The 22,515-nt window shown below is 40.9% G+C and overlaps 3 protein-coding genes across 3 annotated transcripts; all 3 read left to right on the top strand.

Annotated features, from left to right (window-relative positions):
* Window positions 1-12,557: 12,557 nt before the first annotated feature.
* Window positions 12,558-13,118, top strand: LOC141588801 (uncharacterized). The gene has a single exon (XM_074410226.1). The coding sequence runs from the start codon at window positions 12,558-12,560 to the stop codon at window positions 13,116-13,118; it is 561 nt and encodes a 186-aa protein (XP_074266327.1).
* A 44-nt stretch (window positions 13,119-13,162) lies between these two features.
* LOC141588800 (uncharacterized) lies at window positions 13,163-16,453 on the top strand. The gene is made up of 5 exons (XM_074410225.1): window positions 13,163-13,933; window positions 14,798-15,176; window positions 15,429-15,668; window positions 15,822-16,100; window positions 16,152-16,453. The coding sequence occupies exons 1-5, from the start codon at window positions 13,163-13,165 to the stop codon at window positions 16,451-16,453; spliced, it is 1,971 nt and encodes a 656-aa protein (XP_074266326.1).
* A 3,615-nt stretch (window positions 16,454-20,068) lies between these two features.
* LOC141585810 (protein phosphatase 2C 51-like) lies at window positions 20,069-22,077 on the top strand. The gene is made up of 3 exons (XM_074406849.1): window positions 20,069-20,671; window positions 21,027-21,135; window positions 21,559-22,077. Exons 1-3 carry the CDS (start codon window positions 20,117-20,119, stop codon window positions 21,864-21,866), a joined length of 972 nt encoding a protein of 323 aa, XP_074262950.1. The 5' UTR covers window positions 20,069-20,116; the 3' UTR covers window positions 21,867-22,077.
* Window positions 22,078-22,515: the final 438 nt, after the last annotated feature.

Raw genomic sequence — 22,515 nt, 5'->3', positions numbered from 1 at the left:
CTAAAGTCACAGGCACGCATTTCGAGGCGACATTGACATTTTCGCCATTTTATCACATTTGTGTATTTAATTGTCCGTTTAATTTTTTCTTATTATTCAAACATTTACACATTTATTTCATTTTCTTAATTTCTTTTTGCTACATTTTCTAACTTATGAATTTCTATTTTTCTTTTTTTTTCGGGGGTAACCCTCCCTATCGTCCGGTCATTTGTCATTTCCGGTCATTTGTCATTTCATTTCCGGCAAAATTTTTGCATTTTTGCGTTTCTTTTGAGTCTCATTGTGCGCTAATTAAAGGCCTTATATGTATATAAAATGTATGTGTTGCGTGATTTTTTCTATGTAAAATTCGGCAGCGTAACGGCATAAACCGTTATCTACCAAACCTGTTCAAGAACTAACCTGCAGGTACAAACAAACAACCCAGCAGCAAAGGCACTCAGGCCATCATATACAGCAAAAAGCAAATGTACAAGCAAACTGGGGGCTCGCGCCCCGAACAAGTCCAAATGTACAAGCAAACTGGGGGCTTGCGCCCCGACCAAATCAAATCCAAGAAAACTGGGGGCTTGCGCCCCAAACCAAGTCCAAAAATGTTTCAAAATCAAAATGTACAAATCTACAAAACTACACAAGCTACTGCCGAGCACCCTCCAACTCAAGAACTCTCGCCATCGTAGCGGCGATCTCGGCATCCCGAAACTCGAGCTCCCTCGACAAGCGAGCCGTCTCCTCCCGAGCCTGGGCCAGCTCTCGTCCTGACTCGCGGTCACCCTGCAAACAGCAACGAATTGGCTCACGTCAATCAACTCAATTGCAAAACCAAAACTCAAAAAAAAGAGGAGATCGAAAAATAGGTACAAAGGTTCATACCTGACGACCTCGACCACCGACGAGTGCCTCAATGGCCGTAGCTCGTAGCCGGTTGGCCACCCTCCATAGTGCCACGAACCGAGATGGCGCGACTCGCATTTCAAAAGGAAATTCTCGAAAATTAAACAAATTCGATCAAACGTGTTCTTACACGAAAACCATGCAAAATGGGAGCTCACCCTCCGAATCGATGTCGCCGATCATCCAGGCCAGCATCCGTCACAGCTACGTCAAAGTCACGTAACTCAGAGATCGTCGTCCTCCCAGTAGCGTCAGTGTACTCGAGGGTCTCGGGGTACTCTGGGGGCTCGATGCCCGCCGCCTCAACCTCCTACAAGGACAAAACAACTCTCGTTAATCGATGATCCTTCGTCGTAATTTTCAAAATCAAATCAACAAGAAAACAAAGGATACTCACCACCACCGGCCAATAGGCCAACCTCCCGTAAAGGAACGCCGAGTAGTCCTCCTCAGGGAGAAGAAGGTCGTCGCCACTGGCACCGGCCAAGTCCGCCTCCCTCTCAGCCTCAGAAGGCTCCCTAAACATCGTCCTGGGAGGATCGACGGGGAACCGTCAACGCGCCCGAGCACCGACGAGCTAATCGCTCGCCCGGATACCATACAGACCCATCGACGTCCACAACAGCCCGGCCGACTCGAGCTCCTAGGACGGGGTCTCGAAGAACGAAGGAGGCGCTCCAGTACTCCGCCCAAGTGTCCGGCACCCACCGTGACAATATGAAGGCAAAGGTCATTCCTATGATCAATTGAAAACAAAGTATGAGAAGATGTGAATGAATACAAATGGGATACTCACGCTTTGCTCGGTGAAGGGCGTTCACATCCCGCCGGTAGACGTTGTGAGAAGAACGCTTGCTCTTCGTCCGGCACATGACCCAATACCTCACCACGGGATAGGCCCTCTCCAACGGCTCCGTCCTCTTGGGCGCGAGGTCCGGAAAGTAAGAGTACACCCACGCCCGTGAAAGCAGAATAGTCAATGACGATCTTTCGATCTTTGATAAAAGAAAGGAATTTACGTTGATCTAAAGGAAGGTTCATACCTCCAACGAGTTGTCCGGTCCGACAGGCGCAGAGAAGTCCCCTTCTCCATCGGCTCTGGCGAACCATGGCCCTCATAAAGCGGATGAGGACCGCAAAACCAAGCGATGACCCCAGTCCCCAACGCCCTAAGGAACTCGGTCGAAAAGAAAGGGGAGAAGCTTCGTCGACAGCCTCTCACCCTTGTCTCCGAGGTAAATCGAAGACAAGAACCACCAAAGCCACGAGACGAGCCCTGCTCCGCTTTCACCGTTGTCTGAGGAGGAGCCGTCTCCCTCCCATCGATCACCACCGATGCTGGGTCTTCCCCGCAAAGTAATCTCGAACATAGGTGCGGGTACCAAACCCGGCACGCAACAGGCCTTCGGCGACAAGTTCCAGCCGATCAACCTCCTCGCCTCGGCCGAATCCGCCCTCATGCCAGCCTCCGGCCACACCATCTCCTCAGTCCCGCACGGCAGGCCAGAAATCATGCCGTAGTCCTCCAAGGTGACTCCCACCTCACCAAAAGGCAGGTGAAATGTGGAAGTCGTATCCCAGAATCGATCCAAGAAAGCGCGAACCAGGCTAAGGTTGGCCCGCAACTTCCTCTTCACGATATCCCTCCAAACCGAACCCGGAGGACCAAACGCTCCGCGCTCGATCATGGCCCTCTCTCCTCCGAAGCCGCTCGTAGTGCTCCATCGCCTTCGTATACCCCGAGAACGACCGGATGTTCCCGGCCTCCTATCATGATTTGAAACAAAGCTATCTTTAGTTTTGGAATAAATTTGAAAGAGATTTGAACAAAAACGGAAAAGGATAGGTAATGAGTTAGGGAATTCCTATTTACCAAGCTTTCACCGTCTCCGTAGGACAAGTGACCCTCTGCAGCCCACACAAGGTGCCTGCTCTCCCAGGTCTCGGCCCACGCAGGAGCACCTCTCAGCTGGCGACCCCCTCGTCCGAGGTGGGCCCGTCTCGGAATCTCCTCCTCGTCAGCAGCCTCCTCCTCGGGGACCTCCTCTGCAGCAGCCATCACCGCGGCGGTGAAGGCCTGCTCTAAAGCCTCCTCAACAGCAGCGGCGTCTACGTCCATGGGATCTCTCCCAGAAGAAGAAGCATCGTCACCTGCAACGATTAAAGCAAATCCAGGCCGCGTCACATGACGACAAGCCCTTGTTAAGTAGTTTTCGAGCCTTGAGGCCCGAGAATCGCCCCTTTCCGGCCATCCTTGGCCATGTTCCCGCCAAACCCAATCACTCATGTGACGAATAGGGTCAAGTCAAGTCAAAGTCAAAGCCTAGTTCCGAATTCGAGTCGAAAATTCGGCAGCATTTCGCTATAACGGCGATTATGCCCTAAAAAGTGTCCTGCAAAAGTTGTCACCAACCAAATTTCCGAGATGACAGGAAGTTTACCCATCATCCAAGGGTCCCTACTATCAAATTTCATCACAAATGGGCAATCCTAAGGCCATTTTCGAAGCAATTTTCGATCTAGCTGTGAAACCGTCTCAAAATTCGCTCAAGGGCTCAAAACTTGATGAAAATTCGAAGTAAATACATGGTTATGTTCCTAACATTGCCTACTACTCATTTCTAGTATCAATTTGGCATGACAAATCCATTTGGGGGAAAAGCCCCAAATTTTCGATCAAAAGGGTCGAAAACCCTAATGTTCGCGGCTCAAAATTCGACAAAAATGGAAGATTAATGCAAGATTAAAGCACATACCTCGATTAGTCATATTCCAAGCAAGCTTTTGAATCCAACCTTGATAGAAATGGTGAAGATTTGAGAGAGAAATTGAAGGATTTATGTTTCGAAATAATGAAATGAAAACCTTTCTGATTTCGCGTTTTTACGCGAATTCTTTGAATTGAAACAGACGCGGCGGGGGCCGCCTCTTCCAAGAGACGCAGCTCTTGCTGCGCCTCTTCCTTTGTTTCCCTCCTGATGGATTTTCAAAAATCCGTTATGAGTTCGTTACTCGTGGGCCCATCTTTGGTGCGCCTCTTCCTCGATGACATTTTATCACTTTGGTCCGTTTCGACGATTTCCCTTCGTTCTGGTCCGCATTTTATCCAGTGCGACAGTATTTCGCAGTATTGTCCAAGTTCATTTTATCCCGCACAGCAGTATTTCGCAGTATTGCTCAACCATTTCCGGCGCAGTAGTATTTTGCAGTACTGCTCACTCAAGACTTTCCCCGACGATCAAGATGTTCCTAGTCGTCAATATATTCCCCAACAAGAGTTCGCTTGAGACCGACGCAAGCAGATTCAACTTCCAAATTTCGCCAGAATTCGTTTGAGACCAACGCAAGCGGATTCCCCCAGCAGTTTCTACCAACGTCCTGCTGCTTCCAATGTTTCTTGTTTCCCCGCGGAGTTCGGCAGGGTGTCGTTCTCCAGAAGTTCCTATACCCGAACCTTAGTTACCTTTAGGTCAGAACTCATATTTGGCCTCCTTCCTGTCAATGCTTTCCTTTAGGGTCCCACACCCTAGCACATTCATATATAACCTTTAGGTCTTAACCTTAGCTCCTATGCACCTCCGAAAGCATCTCGAAGAAGAAGTCTCAGGTATGGTTCCTTCTTATGGCTGGCGAGCCTCCTTACGTAGTCTAATGGACTTTAAACGACCCTCCCCGATAGTCGACAGACTCTAAAATGTTCCCAACGACAGGTCCTTGGCTCAGACCCCTTGAGCCGCCTCGCGTCGCCATAGTCGTCAGGTTGTAATCTTCGATTGACCTGATGGCTATACTTTGACTTTCGCCTTGTCCAAGCCTCGGTCAAAGTGGGGCTCAGAGACACCTCGTTTCTGCACCCCTCGCAAACCACCCGGTGATGATTGGGCCGCATGTTTGATTCGCGGAACGATTAGTGACAGTTCGTAAGATTATCGTCAAGTGATTGCTCAAATAAAAATGTCAACCTCTTAGTTGTCATCTACGTGCCGATACGGTCGTTTTGGCAGTAATTAGAGTACATTCGGAGTCCGGGTCAAAAACCGTCTCCATTTTCTCGATAGGGCTTTGTTAAATCCCGGTCGAAATGTTCGGAATGTTCCGGATATTTCTATTCCATATTCATCAAATTTTATCTTTTGGCAAATAATATCCCGTAATATTCAAAAGATAATCAAATTAAATCCGTCCTACCATAACTAAAACGCGGAAATCTTTCTTAAGCAGGAGGAAACCTCCTGGGAACAGACGCGACTGGCCGCGCCTCTTCCAAGAGACGCAGTGGCTGCTGCGCCTCTTCCCAGGCCCTTCTTTGCATGATTTACGTATCTTTTTTATATCTTTCCGAGATTCACTTCCAAAGAGTCTCCGAAACCCTATTTCTTCACGTGATTAGTATAAATAGGAGCTTTCGTTCCTCATATTTCTCACGCGAGTGTCCGCCCTTCTCTTCTCCCTTTGCATTCTAGACTTTGTTCTTACTAATTGGCGCCTACGTGCTTGAACCTTCGACCACGTAAGCTCGGATCTTTCCGGGTACCAGCCTCTCCGTTGCATGACCGACCAATTTGACCACTACACTCAATCAATCTAATTAATCAATCTGTTTAAATCGTTTTCCTCTTTCGAGGGCACTCTTTCCTTGCATTCGCGTCGAGCATTCACTAATCGATCTTCTTAGTTCTTCTCGTTCCGTCAACATGTAAGTCTGAGGGTGTATTAATCTCCTTTTATTTATTGTATTTTATTATTGTATAACAATTGTAAGGTTTATGTCGAAAGTATCTCATTAAAACCGATTTCTAAAACCGTCTTTAAAACCTGTTTTTGCGGATTTCCAGTAGACAGACGTCGAGAAAAGACGCAGCAACTGCTGCGCCTCTTCGAAGGAGCGCAGCACCTGCTGCGCCTCTTCGTGAGGTTGCCACAGTTCCTGCTTCTTTTCTTCTTCCTCCGTCCTCTGTAATTCGTACCAAAAATTGTTCCTTTCGTTTTGTTCTTTAATTCTTCATCACGGTAATTTATAAATCATATGTATATTGTATAATTCATCATTAACATGTTTAAATCGTCATCTAGTCCGACTTAAATCCCTTATAATTCATATTTGCGGGTTTTCGTCATTGATTCAAGTTTCGGGTTTTAGAAGTTCAATCTGTCCATATTGAGTTTCTGAGATTCGTCATTGATATATTTGCATCCGTATTCATTGATATTTCATCATGTTTAGTTAATTATTCACTTGATTGATTCGTTCATTAACATCGACCCTTCACATAATTAATCTGTCTTTAATTCCGTCTTCATCCATGTTTTGTTGTTTTTATGACCTCAATCACATGTAAATAATCCGTAAATCACTTTCATCCGGGTCAATTATCATAATCAATCCCTTAAATTCACCAATTAACGTTAACAATTGCAGTTTTGGCTTCACAGCCAGAGTTCGTCCTTGGAACAGACGCAAAGAATCGCTGCGCCTCTTCAAAGGGCGCGAGTTGTCTCTTCTTTGTTCCAGACGACTTCTGTCCCTGAACTCCTTTTCTGCCTTGACCTAGATTAATTAGTTTACGTATCAATTAACTAATATTCGTAATATCGCTAATTCCTGTTCGTTAACTTGTTATTTTATTCTTTTGTTCCTTTTTATCAAATTATCCGTTTTAAAGGTATTTTCGACATAAACCGCCTAATCCAATGTAATTAATGTAATTTCCATTATTGTAATTTATTTCATTTATTTCATTGTTTTGTATGTTCCACATGTAATTGAACCTTAAATCCTACTTCGACCCAATTGTTTGCCTAATTAATTGTTCACCGACTTAGCTAATTTCACATGTTAGGATTAATCTAATGGATGTTGCATTGCATGCATATAGCCGACGATATATCAAGTACGAATAAACTCCCTAATCATTAGTAGAGGCCGCTATCGAGGCGGGCGGGATTAGGTGTTCGATCAAAAGAGCTTCCTAATACGTACCCTCACCCCTTACTCCAGATCTCCGTGAGCACCCGTGTTCATTGGCATCCGCGAGAGTCATTCTAGACATAGAATGCTAAGGGTAACGATTGCTTAGTGTTCATGTCACTACTTTGTGTCTTGACATGACACGAGGTATTCGAACGGTTCCAATTTCCCATAAAAATTGGTGGCGACTCCTTACAAAATGCAAACGCTTGTTTTCGAGCCCCTTCACTCCCAAGCGCCCCCGTGGGCGGCCCGCTGTCCACAGGTGTTAGAATGCATAATTCAAATGTTTGCTTAAGTTTAGGACCCAGTCAAGTCATGGCCTTAGTTTGTGGATCATGACTTAGTTGTTGCTTTCAGGTTTTTAGGATTTCAGTTTGTTTGTTTTAGAGTAATGCTCCTGGTTTGTAGGCATTTCTCATTTATGCATTGAGAGGTGGATACCTCTTTTAGTTTTCCTATTTAAGGATTGTAATTTATTCAGAATTTGATTAAGTGAATAAGAAACTTTCTCCCTTCCTCATATTGTGTTTTCAAATAAACCTCACAAAATATACAACAGGATGTATAAGGCTATAACCGTGGATGTATACTAAGTTGATGTTGGTTTCATAATTAGTTAATGGTAATTTACTGGCCTGTCTTGAACAATGTTCTAGAGTCGAGTACTCGAGCAGATATCAGATCATCTATGACAATTCTTTGAATTTTGATACTTACTGGTGAACTGCAGACCCTGTTAATTCAGATTGATTTGGATTTCAGTTGATTTAGTACCGAAAAAATATTTGTATTATTTTTTTAAAACATATGCCCATGGTTGGCCTTCTAAAACCCTAGCCTTATCCCGTTCTGACCCAAATCGAAAGATAAATGTCTTTTCCTTCGCATCAACCACGTTGCCCATCATTGGCTTCGATGGATTCCACAACTTAATCATGGTCTCGATCGCTGCCTTAACGTTAATCGATCTTGATGCCCAAAGTTTGCCCACCAATAAGAATTTCTCACCCTTTTCCTTAACACGGACCTCCTCCTCCCATTCGAATAATCCTTCTTCTAACCCTTGAGGCTCTTTCCCGTCCCGGTGGTGACTCGTTGATCCACTATCCATTGACAACTGCACAATAAAACACAAGCAAAACAAAAGAGAAGAGCAAAACCAAGTTAACAAAGAAAAAAAGACGGAGCCCTAGGAAACCCTAGACAAGTTTTAAAATCCTCCGATGATGCATCAATTTTTGATCTGCATTTTCTCATTTTCTGGATATTGGTCATTTGGTCTAATTTGGTAGGCCTCCGGCAGCCACTAATCGAATCGTTCGGATCGGAGTTCGAAACTGTTAAAAACGGGTTGTTTTGGGTCGGATTATTATACGTTGGTTATTTAAGATCCGAAAATTTGTGACGCCAAGGTAATTCGTATCGAATTTCAGAAAGGTCTAAACGAGCTATCTCGGGTCGTATTATTTTATATCGGTTATTTTTACCACGAAGTCTTGTTTAAGACAGAAATATCTGTTTTAACAGTAAAACGGAACCAAATATATATTGTACGAATGTATGACCGCATAGTTGTCTTACTTAGGGTAAAATAAAAAAGTTTCTCTTATCTATCAGTTATTTTCATATAAAAGTTCTCGTAGTTTAGTAGTAATTTTAAAAGTTTTTTTTATCTATTAGTTATTTTTCGTGATTCTTCTAGTCAAATATCAAATATTAGTTGTTTTCACGGAGAAAGTGGGTATTGCGACGGTCATACGTGCTGAGTTGATGGCATTGGGGAGAGGTTTGTTATTGCCATAAGAACGGAAATTTCCAAGGATTATAATTCAGACGGATTCTAAGGTAGTGAAAAGTTTTATGAAGACCGATTTTATGCTTCCTACGGCGCATTCTCACTTGGTAAATATTTGTATGAGTAAGTCTTATATTCAAAACTCGATTTGGAATGCAGAGGTTATTCATATTTATCGCGAGGCAAATGATTGCGCGGATTAGCTGGCCAGTGTGGTCATTGCACAGGACCCGAGGTTGAACCTTATCGAGTGTGATAATATGCCAGGGCATCTTTTCCGTATGGTGCAACAAGATGATATGGGTGTAACTTGGCCTCGTTTTATCCCATTTTATGTTTTCTAGTTTTTATTTTCTTTTGTACTTGTTCTTAATTTTGGATTAATCCCGCTTCTATTCACCAAAAAAGAAAAATGAAATCTACTCAATTTCTATTTTCAACCTAAATCGAATTATTAATCAGTATATATCTAAGTTAATCATATAAACTAAATATTTATTACAATTATAAATTATGTAAATAATTTATTAACATGATTTTTTTTAGAATACATTTATTATATTAGCTTATAGTTTGTACCATTTTAATAATCGATATGCATATATATGCGAGGATATTTTATAAAAAAAAAAGTCTAATTTTACGTATAATTCATGCAAGTACTTTATTATTATCATGTGTTAATAAATTCTGTAAATGTATATAAAATGAATTTTTTTGGTTGTGAATCTTGTGATTTTGGTCGTAAAAAATAAAATTTGAGTTGGATTTTACTTGTGGTCAAAGTTATGGGACCTAATCACGACATTTGAAATTTAAAGGGGTTAATCTCACAATTGGCCGAAGTAAAGAGAGTTAATCACCACTTACATGTGTGTCACATGTGGAAATATGGGCTCATTTTACATTGTCTTGTTTTTCCAATTGTCCCACATTGTTAGAATAATGTGAATTTTATGGGTTTATATTACCCTTCACTCCTCACCTTATCACTAGTGGGTTGTGGCCGGAGCCTTTTGTAGAGGTATGCGAGGTGCTTAATTCAACTTGCACACGCGTGCGCCGTACCCGAGCCCGGCTCGGCCCGTATTCATTCCTCACCTTATCACTAGTGGGTGAATTTTGAATAATGTGAATTTTATGGGTTTATATTACCCTTCACTCCTCACCTTATCACTAGTGGGTTGTGGTCGGAGCCTTTTGTAGAGGTCTGCGAGGTGCTTAATTCAACTTGCACACGCGTGCGCCATACCCGAGCCCGGCTCGGCCCGTATTCGGAATTTGACAATCGCCTGCGCTGAGCTGTGCCTATCTTTTTGGGCCCGTTCCGAGTTGTTGTGTCCAGGTTGTCATTTTTGCTGCACTTCAGAACACACAACACACTCTCCTTTCTATCTTTTCTCCTTCCTCTCTTATACTTTTTTTTAAGTTTTGTTCTCGTTCCAAAAGCTCTCAAGCTTGAGTGGGTGTACCTGAGTGTTGTAGTGTAAATCCTTGGGGAATTATCGGTAATTGTTGATCGCCATCACGGTCGTACCGAAATAGTTTTCAAGGTAGTGGCTTTCTTACCACGTCACTACGAATCTGGTTATGTTTCTGATCTTTGTTTTTCATTCTTTCTACTACTTCGTGATAACATCATGTTTGCATATTGTTGGGCCCTAAATCATCCTGCCTGACCTGACATAGGCCAGGCGACAGTCAAGGACAACTTCCAGGCAAAAGACATCTGAAACCAGGCATTAATTCAACACGGATAGGCACCAAGCAGGAGTTGATGAAAGACAGGCGAAAGATAACCAGCAGCCTGAAAAGGAAAAGCACCAGGCCACTACATGCGACAAACAGGCAACTGATATATGTTCCCTACAAAAAAGGAAGACCAATTCCAGAAAGCTATGATATAGGGAACAGTCAAAGCAACGGCTAATAAAGAAACAACCACCTCCGGGTAAATAGGGCACATTCCCTATTTACCAGGCAACCCTAAACGGCATAAGAAGGAGGGAGAGATCAGCTATAAATATGAGAAGAAGAGAAGATTAGAAGGATCATGAGATATACTCTCACTCTTACTTATATTTTGGTATTTTTAAACAATATATCCGCCTGTCACGCCTGATATAACAATACTCTGTCAGGCTATCTAAAATCATAGTAACAATCACTCCTGGCTTGGTGCCCGTGGTTTTTTCCCTTATTCCCAGGGTTTTTCCTCGTATAAAAATCTTTGTGTCATTGTTTATTAGTTCATTTTGCACTTAACTATACCAATCAGGCGAGTTGTTTGAGCTAGATCACCCTACATATAAATCCCTGGCAGGACAATCTAGATCAGTAAAAAGCCTGTCAAAACACATATGTTTTAAAAAAATAATATAAATACTTGTGTAAGACAGTTTTATACAAATTCATCATAGAGCGGACTCATTTAGTAATCACTTTTACCGACTATTAGAATTGTGTTTGATCCGTTTTACAATTATATTAATTTAAAACCGTCTTACATAAAATTAACTCATAATATAATAAAGGGTTGTGCTTTTTTATGGACATAATTTACTCAGTCATGTACATAATTGATCACTTCACCCCTTTAATTTCTACATATCCCCTCTCAACCACCACCCCGCTCAGACCACCCCCCCAGCCCTCACCGTCCCTCCCGGCGCAACCACCGATAAGACGACCCATGCCCCTACATGCCAAAGTCCGCCCTCCCCTCCCCCACTTACCTCAGGCTAGACTCGTCCCCGCTCCCCACCTACCTAGACCCAACGACGACAACCACGCACTCTGCTACCCACCCAGACCCTTCCCTCCCTCGTCCATCCAAACCTACCCAGACTCGAATTCCCCTCCCTAATCCGCCCATATCCCAACCGCTAAACCCTAGCGCGACCACCTAAAACCCGACCCCCATGCACCGTCCCCACCCTTGCCCCTCCGCCACCATCAACTCCCCATCTCTACCACCCCCGCCTACCCTATAAACCCTATTTTTCATAACGAAATTTTATTAACCCTAAATTCATTTATTCAACTTAATTTGATACAAAATAATTACTACAATGTTGGTAGTAATGGCTTCAAGTAAAGCCAAAAACTCAAAAGGAGTTTTGCCTTCATCCCACATCGGTGGGGAGTAGTAGTATTTTGATATTTATATATCTACTCTCTCCCCAAGTGGATAAGAGTTGGACCAAGGAGGCTTTTGTTGAGAGTGTTGGGCCTGTGAGTCTGATCCAAACAAACACGCGCGCGCGCGCCGGCCCGGCCCGGCTCGAGCTCGGGCTCGGGTTTGGGTTTGGGTAGAGCCCCTGCGGGGCGGGCCAAAGGCCCTCTTTTATTCTCTTTTTGGGCTATGTGTTTTTGGTCTTTGTCGAGGTTCAGTGTATTTGTGACAGTCAAAATATTTTATGACTGTTGATTGCAGAGATTAAGGGAGCGTAATTAATCCCTTAATTACGTTTGACCGTCCCTTAATTACTGTGATTTTGTCTGTGTAACAGCTCTATTTTCCCCTATAAATAGAGTTGTTCACTTCACAGAATACACACAACATAATCTCTTCTCCTTCTTTCTTCTCAAATATGCTCTCCTTCTCGTTGCTTCGAGATTTTCCGGTACGATGTCTCTGTTTGTTCCAAGGCTTTCTTGCTTTAGTGGTCAAGTACGAAAGCTGCAGTGTTAACCTTGGGAAACATACGGCGTGTAGGCGATAACCACCGAGTCGTGCCGATATTGTTTTCAAGTCGGTGGCTTCATTACCACGGCATCGCTATTCTGTTTCGATAAGTTCTCTCCCTGTTTTTGTTTCAGTTTTAATCTGTCGTTCATCCGTTGTTACGATTTTATTCCAACAATTTGAAAACAATATTATTTGTCGTATCAATGGCTGCAGTCTCAAACAAAATTCTGTCTGAATTGTCGAAATTGGAACCCTTAGACGGTATGAACTACAAAAGATGGTCTCGAAAATCGCTTATGTATTTTGAACAATTAGAAATCGACTATGTTTTATTTTTCTCGACCCTCCTCTTTATTCATACCGCTAGTGTAGAATCTACCCCACCTTCGTCTGTTGCTGTTAAGTCGAATGAGGAGACTATTAAGAAACATGATAAGGATAACAAAACTGCTAAGTTCCATCTCCTTACTCATATGTCGAATACCCTCTTTGATTTATTTTCGGTCCATAAATCTGCTAAGACTATATGGGAATTGTTAGAGAAAAAATATGGGGCTGATGATGCCAGTAAGAAAAAATATGTTGTCGGGCAGTGGCTTGGGTTTCAAATGGCAGATGACAAACCAATTATGGAGCAAGTTCATGTTTATGAGAACTTGTGTGCTGATGTCACTAATGAGGGAATGAAACTAGATGAAATTTTCTTGGCTAATGTTTTGCTAGAAAAATTCCTACTTCCTGGAATGAGTATAGGAACCATTTGAAACATAAGAAGAAAGATTTGTCCCTTCAAGAGCTAGTAGGCCACATGAGGACTGAAGAAGTTAATCGTCTGAAAGATAAGTCAGTCCAATTGTCTCTTACTACTCACAAAGCCAATCTTGTTGAAACTGGTGGGTCTTCAAAAGAAGATAGGTTCAAGGGTAAGGGAAAGGCTAAAGCTGGTCAGGGTCAAACCAAGGGTCAGAATGCCAAGAAAGCTGGTCAAGGGAAATTCACCAAACCTGCCTCAAAGAACCAGAAACCAAATCTGGTTTGCTATGTTTGTGGGAAAACGGGTCACAAAGCTTATCAGTGTCCTCAAAAGAAAGTTGCTGCTGAAGCTAATGTTGCTGAAAAGGATGATATTATTGCTGCTGTAGTGGTTGAGGCTAATCTGGTTGAAAATGCTAGTGATTGGATTCTGGATACAGGGGCTTCAAGGCATCTTTGTGCTAACAAGGATCTCTTTGCTGAATTTGAAGATGTTGCTGATGGTGAATGTGTCTACATGGGTAACTCTTCTTCTCATTGTTATCACCCAAAAGGCAAGATCTTTCTCAAACTAACCTCAGGGAAAACTCTTGCTTTAAATAATGTTTTGTATGTTCCTACTTTGCGTCGAAACCTCGTGTCTGGTGCCTTGCTAAACAAAGCTGGTGTGAAACTTGTTTTTGAGGCTGACAAGGTTGTAATGTCGCGCAATGGGGATTTTGTGAGCAAGGGTTATCTCTGTGAGGGTTTATTTGTTTTGAATGTTGATTCTCCTATCATTAATAATAATGCTTCTACTTCTGCTTATTTTGCTGAGTCTATTGATGTTTGGCATGGTAGATTAGGTCATGTGAATGTTGATTCGATTAAAAGGCTCAAATCTATGTCGCTTATTTCTTCGTTATCTTCAGAAACTCTTAAGAAGTGTCCTAGTTGTGTCGAGGCCAAATTTGCTAAGAAACCTAGTAGACCTGTTACAACTAGACAAACGAGTCTTCTTGAGTTAATTCACACCGACCTAGCTGACTTCAAAAACACCATGAGCAGAGGTGGTAAACATTATTATGTCACTTTTATTGATGATTTTTCTAGATATACCAAAGTATATTTGCTTAGAAATAAAAGTGAAGCTGAGGACATGTTTATAAAGTTCAAAACTGAGGTAGAAAATCAGCTTGATAGGAAGATTAAAAGAGTCAGGTCCGATCGAGGAGGAGAGTATGGCTCGGGTTACTTAGTAGATTTTTGTGAGAAAAATGGTTTAATACATGAAAAGAGCCCACCATACTTACCTCAATCGAATGGTGTAGCTGAACGTAAAAATAGAACTTTGAAAGAAATGATGAATGCTATGCTTTTAAGTTCTGGCCTTTCTGATGATATGTAAGGGGAAGCGGTGCTTTCAGCTTGTCATATTCTTAACAGGGTACCTCATAAGAAACTAGACAAGACACCCTATGAGATGTGGAAAGGTTATGCTCCTAACTTAAGTTACCTTAAAGTGTGGGGGTGTTTGGCTAAAGTAGGCTTACCTAGCTTCAGGAGGCCAACCATTGGACCTAAGACTTATGACTGCGTTTTCATTGGTTATGCTCAAAACAGTTCTGCTTATAGGTTCATGTCTTTAAGTGACAGGTCTATATCTGAGGCTAGAGATGCTTTGAGTTTTTGAGCGGTATTTCCTTTGAAGAAGGAAACGGTATCACTACCCGATGCCCCTGTTGTTTCTACTGTGCCTGTTAACCCTACGGACAGTTCTATGCATGCGAGTACTAGTACTTCTGTGGATCATGCAGTTGAACAAAGTAGGAGCAAAAGGCCCAAAATTGAAAAGAGCTACGGGAGTGATTTTGTCAGAACTGATGCTATCAGACTTCACTTATCTGAAGTCGCAGGTGATATTTGTGCTTTTGATGAGCTTGTTTCTGCCTTTTTAATAGAAGATGATCCAAAAACATATGATGAGGCTATGAGATCTATAGATGTTGTTTTCTGGAAAGAAGCTATTAAAAATGAACTATATTCTATTGTTTCTAATCAGACTTGGGAGTTAACTGATTTGCTTAAAGGTAGTAAACCCATTAGTAGCAAATGGATCTTTAAAAAGAAAATGAGACCTGATGGAACAATAGAAAGGTTCAAGGCCAGAACTGTGGTAAGGGGGTTTACACAAAAGAAAGATATTGACTATTTTGATACTTACTCACCCGTGACTAAAATTTCCACCATTAGAACTCTTGTTGCTTTGGCTGCTATTCATGATCTTGTAGTACATCAGATGGATGTAAAATCTGCTTTTTTGAATGGTGACCTAAATGAAGAGATCTATATGTTGCAACCCGAGGGGTTTGTGGTAAAGGGTCAAGAGAGTAAGGTGTATAAACTGAGAAAATCACTATATGGTCTTAAGCAAGCACCTAAACAGTGGTATGAGAAATTTCACAACACTTTGACTGACGATGGCTATATAACTAACAATTCTGATTCGTGTGTCTATTCTAAAATGTTTGGATCAGATTGTGTGATTATATGCTTATATGTTGATGACATGTTAATTCTTGGTAATAATTTATCTGTTGTAAATAAAACCAAACAATTTTTGTCATCACGGTTTAAGATGAAAGACTTAGGAGAAGCTGATGTTATCCTTGGAGTTAGAGTTGTGAAAACCCCAAGTGGTATATCCCTTAGTCAATCACATTATGTTGAAAAAGTGTTGAAGAAGTTTAACAGTTTTGATGTTACACCTGCTAGAACTCCTTATGATGCTAGTATATCATTGTGTAAGAACTTGGGTGATAGTGTCTCACAAGAAGAATATGCTAAGATTATAGGAAGTGTAATGTTCCTCATGAACTATACTCGACCAGACATTGCTTATGCTGTTAGTAGACTGAGTCGATATATACATAACCCCAGTGCTGAGCATTGGAATGCACTTCGTCGTTTACTTAAATACCTGAAAGGAACAATTGATTTGTGTTTGCATTATGGTAAATTTCCTGCTGTGTTAGAAGGATATTGTGATGCAAATTGGGTTGCAGGTAATGATGAAATTCATTCCACTAGTGGTTATGTGTTCACCTTGGGTGGAGGAGCTATATCGTGGAAGTCTGCAAAACAGACTTGTATAGCTAGCTCCACCATGGAATCTGAATTCATTGCTCTTGAGTTGGCAGGTCAAGAAGCAGATTGGTTGAGGAATTTACTAGCAGACGTGCCTATGTGGGGGGACAGGTTGCACCAGTCTCCCTTCTCTGTGATTGTAAAGCAGCTATCAGTGTTGCTAAGAATAATGTCTACAATGGTAAGAAACGACATATTCGGATCAGGCACGGTGTGGTAAAACAACTCCAGAAAAATGGGGTGATTGCTTTGGACTATGTGAAGTCCGAACTCAATCTTGCTGATCCCCTTACTAAGGGGTTAACAAGGAGAGTAGTCCTTGATATGTCGAGGGGAATGGGGCTTAAGTCTTTGAATCAAGTTTGAGTGTGATACTTGATGGACTCTATAACTCATTCCTATGGCATTTGATATCCATAGCCAATTATGGTGGTGCTTTTGAGACGCACTTGATGGATTATGTTTTTATTTGAGGTTGGACTTTTGTCCTTAATAGCTCTCGTGAGAAGTGCTACTGAGAAGCACTTGAGCTACCTTTAGGGGTGTGATGGCCCAACCACCATCTATGTGTGAATATGTAAATTCTCGCTAGAGCACTCACCTAAACCAAGGTAAACGCATGGCTTTAAAAGCGTTACACTTAGAAATCGCGGAATAAAACAGATTTTGAAGGTATGATATGTGTTGTGGGGAATTCAACGACCGAAGTCCGACGAGGAATTCAAATCGAAAGATATTCACTTGTTGAAAGTAAGTTGTTGCCTCATTTCACTAATACGTCAATTCAAGTCGAAAGACATTGAACGTTTAAGTATCCAATCCTTCCTTACCCGGAATATCTCTTTAGCTTTCTCTTCGCCATTAGTGGGGGATTGTTGGTAGTAATGGCTTCAAGTAAAGCCAAAAACTCAAAAGGAGTTTCGCCTTCATCCCACATCGGTGGGGAGTAGTAGTATTTTGATATTTATATATCTACTCTCTCCCCAAGTGGATAAGAGTTGGACCAAGGAGGCTATTGTTGAGAGTGTTGGGACTGTGTGTCTGATCCAAACACACACGCGCGCGCGCGCCGGCCCGGCCCGGCTCGAGCTCGGGCTCGGGTTTGGGTTTGGGTAGAGCCCCTGCGGGGCGGGCCAAAGGCCCTCTTTTATTCTCTTTTTGGGCTGTGTGTTTTTGGTCTTTGTCCAGGTTCAGTGTATTTGTGACAGTCAAAATATTTTATGACTATTGATTGCAGAGATTAAGGGAGCGTAATTAATCCCTTAATTACGTTTGACCGTCCCTTAATTATCTTGTGATTTTGTTCGTAATGCCTCTATTTTCCCCATAAATAGAGTGTTCACTTCACGAAATACACACAATGAATCTCTTCTCCTTCTTTCTTCTCAAATATGCTCTCCTTCCAGCTTTCGAGATTTTCCGCATGATGTCTGTTTGTTCCAAGGCTTTCTTGCTTTAGTGGTCAAGTACGAAAGTTGCAGTGTTAACCTTGGAAAACATACGGCGTGTAGGCAATAACCACCGGAGTCGTGCCCATATTGTTTTCAAGTCAGTGGCTTCATTACCACGGCACTGCTATTCTGTTTCGATAAGTTCTCTCCCTGTTTTTGTTTCAGTTTTAATCTGTCGTTCATCCGTTGTTACGATTTTATTCCAACATACAAAACTAATGATGTTAGAATTTTTGTTAATATGAAACTAAAATCCTTGGTTAAGCAATTTGTTGAGATTTGATTAATTTTGAGAGAAGGAGTAAAAGAGAGAATTTGTTTCTTTGTTTTTAGAATAAGGGTTATTTGTGGAAATATTATGGCAAAAAGTCCATAATTAGGTAAAGGGTTTTTCTAACATGTGCCCTAAGGACACATGATAATAAGTTAAGTATGGAAAGATTTTCAACATTATATCACTAATTAGGGTAAGAGTTTTTCTAAAATGTGCCCTAAGGGCACATGTTAATAACCTTAATATGGTAAGAGTGACAATATATTCTCATGAGATATTTAACTATAAACTCATTGTTATCATAATTAGTAAGAATATATTGTTAATCTTACCATATTAAGATTATTAACATGTGCCCTTAGGGCACATTTTAGAAAAACCGTTATGGTAAATATGAGTTTTATCTCTAATTTTGTCATGATATATTCTCAACAAACCTTCCCTAATTAGCTTATTATCATGTGTCCTAAGGGCACATGTTAGAAAATCCGTTAAGTAAAACTCGTGCATAAAAATGGTGTGACGAGTACCCAAAAAAAAATGCTGCAATGATGATAATAAAATGCCATGTCATTCAACTACACACTCATATCACCACCATTGGCAAGTTAGAAAGAATGGTACGTATCTTTTATAGGATGGATTTGTTTTTGATCATCATTAGCAAAGAATGTTGAAGTGTCAGAAATAGAAACCAAGTCATATTCAACCGAACCAAGTTTGTATACAAGTGTCACATTTAGAACTATTAGTAAGCTTCTATTTCCTATTTTTTTCATATTTAAGTACCTTGTATATATGTAAATGGTCCAATATTAATTTAGAGAGTTTATTCATTTAATTTGTCTCTCATACACGTACAAAAAAATGTGGAGTTATGCACAAGTATACTGAAGAAAACATTAAGTTTCAGGTGGAAAGGGTAAAACATAATCCTAGTCATCTGAATAAAAAATATTTTATTAATCGTGATTACGATGATAATATGTGTATCGTGGATGATCACACTGATGTGTAATAATCAAACAAAAAAAAGAAACTTGTCATAAGCCAAAAAGCCGAGGTCTAAGGTACGACCGTCTATTTCATCAACACGACCTTCAATTCTTCATCAGAGTTGCACCGCCCTTTTTCCAAGGTACTCGTATTATTGTTATCGTATTATGTAAAATACTCCGCTCTTATGGTTTCAACTTTCAATAAAAGTTTAAATATACTTTATACACAAAAAGATCAAGGACAAAGAAAAGGGGATTACTTTTAATATTATTAAAAAGTAAAATAGAGAGTAAAATATACTTAAAAAAAAACGTAAACTACTGACTAAAATCCTTAGAAAAAAATGTAAACTATTGACCGGAATGAAGTAACTATGTGCGCTTCATAATCTTTACATGTGACACGAACATGAATCCGACACAACTCAACCTGTATTAATAAGAATATATGTGCGCTTTATAATCTTTCACGTAGCTATGCATAGAGCACCATATATATTGAACACAAATTTCATACGTATATACATTGTTGTCAGAATCGCGATTCGATCCAACGATTCTACGATTTTACGATCCAAAAATGCTTGACCGATCCTGGATCCTACGATTCTATCATAGTTGTAGAATCTTACGATCCTATTAATTTGAAAATTTCTAGAGATGGAATCATAATACGATCCTACGATTTTACGATCCTACGATCCGATTCCATAATAAAAAAATTAATATATAATTTTATATAACGACACCGTAAAACCCAAATTTCACGTAAGTTGTTTATACAATGATACTAAAATCATTAATTACCAATATTTTATGAATAAATATTAATAAATAAGTGTTTTGATTTTCAATTATATTTTTTTACCAAATAAAAAATTATATTTAGTGAGTTTGTAGAATCTTCCGATTCTACGATCCGATTCTACCGATTCGATCCTACCCTCCCCATCGATCCAAAGTAGAATCCCGATCCTGACAACATTGCGTATATATTAATATATGTATATATGACAAGATATTTAGATAACAAATAATAATAATAATATAATAAAAGGATTTAAAGGGGGGATGAATCCGCCTTAAATACGTGAAATGAACCTGCCTTAGACACGAGACCGTCTTACGAAGCTTCGTCTTACGAAGCTTAAAAATATCAAATGTGTGACATATATGCAGAAGAAATCCTCCTATTCGGAGTACTAGTAGCGGATGAAAAAATGAGCAACACAGCAACCTTCGGACACGGTCTTATCTCGCTAATTGGACGTCAAAGATCAATGGAGGACAGCTTTACGGTCTTCCCAAACCTCGTCCAACTCACAGGCGATGATAAACAAGCGGCCGACAAAGAAGAGACAGCTTATGATTTCTTCGCCGTATTTGACGGACACGGTGGCCATAAGGTGTCCCACAAGTGTAGGGAGAGGTTACACTATCTCGTTGCGGAAGAGGTGGCAGCGCGTGGAGGATGGAGGGATGTGGATTGGGATAGTGTTATGTCTACTAGCTTTTCTAGGATGGACGTTGAGGTAGCCGAGGCGGGGGTGGTTGCGGCCTGTGGGAATAATAATCGTAGCATTACGAGGACGGTCGGGTCCACCGCATTGGTGGTGGTTATAGGAAAGGAAGTGATTGTGGTGGCCAATTGCGGTGATTGTAGAGCGGTTTTGTTTCGTGACGGTGCTCCTTTTCCCTTGTCACGTGATCATAAGGTATTACGGTGGTAACAACCATTTTTTTAATTTTGGTTGTGTCTTGCATGACAAGTGATGTGTAATATTACACGTCTAATATACTCGTAAGATTTTGTGCATTCATGCATCTTTTTGTTTTGTTATGATTCATTTATTTATTATTATGTGTCCTAACTCTTAAGTGCTACATATAATCTGACTTGATATCTTCATTAAAATTAGAAAATTTGAGTAGGAATAATTAAACGAATGTTTTTTTTTTTTACAACAATAAATAGCATAACTTACAAAAGAGCTTCCTGATATTCATCGGCGAATTGTACGGATTATTTTGGTAATACTAATGTAGTAAGTTGTTAATTGTTATATGTAGCCTGAGAGACCTGACGAAAAACAAAGAGTGGAGGCTGCAGGAGGTAAAGTGGTCGAGTATTTGGACTGCAGTCGTGTTTTGGGCGTTCTGTCAACATCAAGATCCATAGGTATATCTTCAAAAACATGCATACCAATTCCTCATCCTGTGGATAGCTTTCTTGTTTGTTTTCAGGTGCAATCAGTGGTGGAGCTAGGGAGGGGCTAGCAGAGGCGGTCACCATCAGGGACGGATGAAATTTTCAAAGTTTTAGTTAAAATTTTTCGAAAAAATTTCGAGTGTACCTTATGAAATTAGTCGTTCGCTCCCCCTAAAATTTTTCGCCCCCTCAAGTTCAAATTCTGGTTCCGCCACTGGGTGCGATGATTAAACTTTTATCGATCAGCTTGAGGTCCATATGAGATTTGATGCCGAATCTTTTATCAGCTTGTGTTTTCATTTCTATTTTAAGAATTACTGATATTGAACAGATTTTATTCTGCTTTTGCATATCAAAGGTCGAAAACAGTTATTGACCTATACAGCTTTGCAGGGGACTACAATCTTAAGCCATACATGACATCAGAGCCCGAGGTTCAAATATGCAAACGAGGGCCAACAGATGAATTCATGGTGATAGCGACAGACGGGCTATGGGACGTCTTGGCAAACGAGACTGTGTGTGACCTAGTCAGGAAATGCTTCTACGGTAAGGTCAGTAAGAAAGTGTTGCAGGAAGTCCATGGGAATTGTTCTGCAGCGGCCGCCACCATGTTGGCCGAGTTGGCTATCGCTCGAGGAAGTAATGATAACATTAGCGTGATCGTTGTTCAGCTCCAGAGTTTTGAGGCTAGTACTTAATAAGCTACCTCAGTTGCATATCGTGTTGCACACTTTCTGTTACAGTCGATTTGAAGAAACTTGTTACCGGTTGTATGGCAGTTTGTAGTAGAAGATATAGACCCTTTTCCCTCGGTTTTTACTTTTTAGCACTATTTTAAGAATTTTCTGATATTTTAGTACTCGGATGCATAAGGCTATAACCGTGGATGTATACTAAGTTGATGTTGGTTTCATAATTAGTTAATGGTAATTTACTGGCCTGTCTTGAACAATGTTCTAGAGTCGAGTACTCGAGCAAATATCAGATCATCTATGACAATTCGTTTTACCAAAAACATATGAACATAACCCTTTGAATTTTGATACTTACTGGTGAACTGCAGACCCTGTTAATTCAGATTGATTTGGATTTAAGTTGATTTACATGTCTGTACCGAAAAAATATTTGTATTATTTTTTTAAAACATATGCCTATGGTTGGCCTTCTAAAACCCTAGCCTTATCCCGTTCTGACCCAAATCGAAAGATAAATGTCTTTTCCTTCGCATCAACCACGTTGCCCATCATTGGCTTCGATGGATTCCACAACTTAATCATGGTCTCGATCGCTGCCTTAACGTTAATCGATCTTGATGCCCAAAGTTTGCCCACCAATAAGAATTTCTCA

The sequence above is a fragment of the Silene latifolia genome, chromosome 6, assembly GCF_048544455.1.
Source record: "Silene latifolia isolate original U9 population chromosome 6, ASM4854445v1, whole genome shotgun sequence".
Lineage (NCBI taxonomy): Eukaryota > Viridiplantae > Streptophyta > Magnoliopsida > Caryophyllales > Caryophyllaceae > Silene > Silene latifolia.
This window is presented reverse-complemented; position numbering and strand designations above follow the sequence as displayed.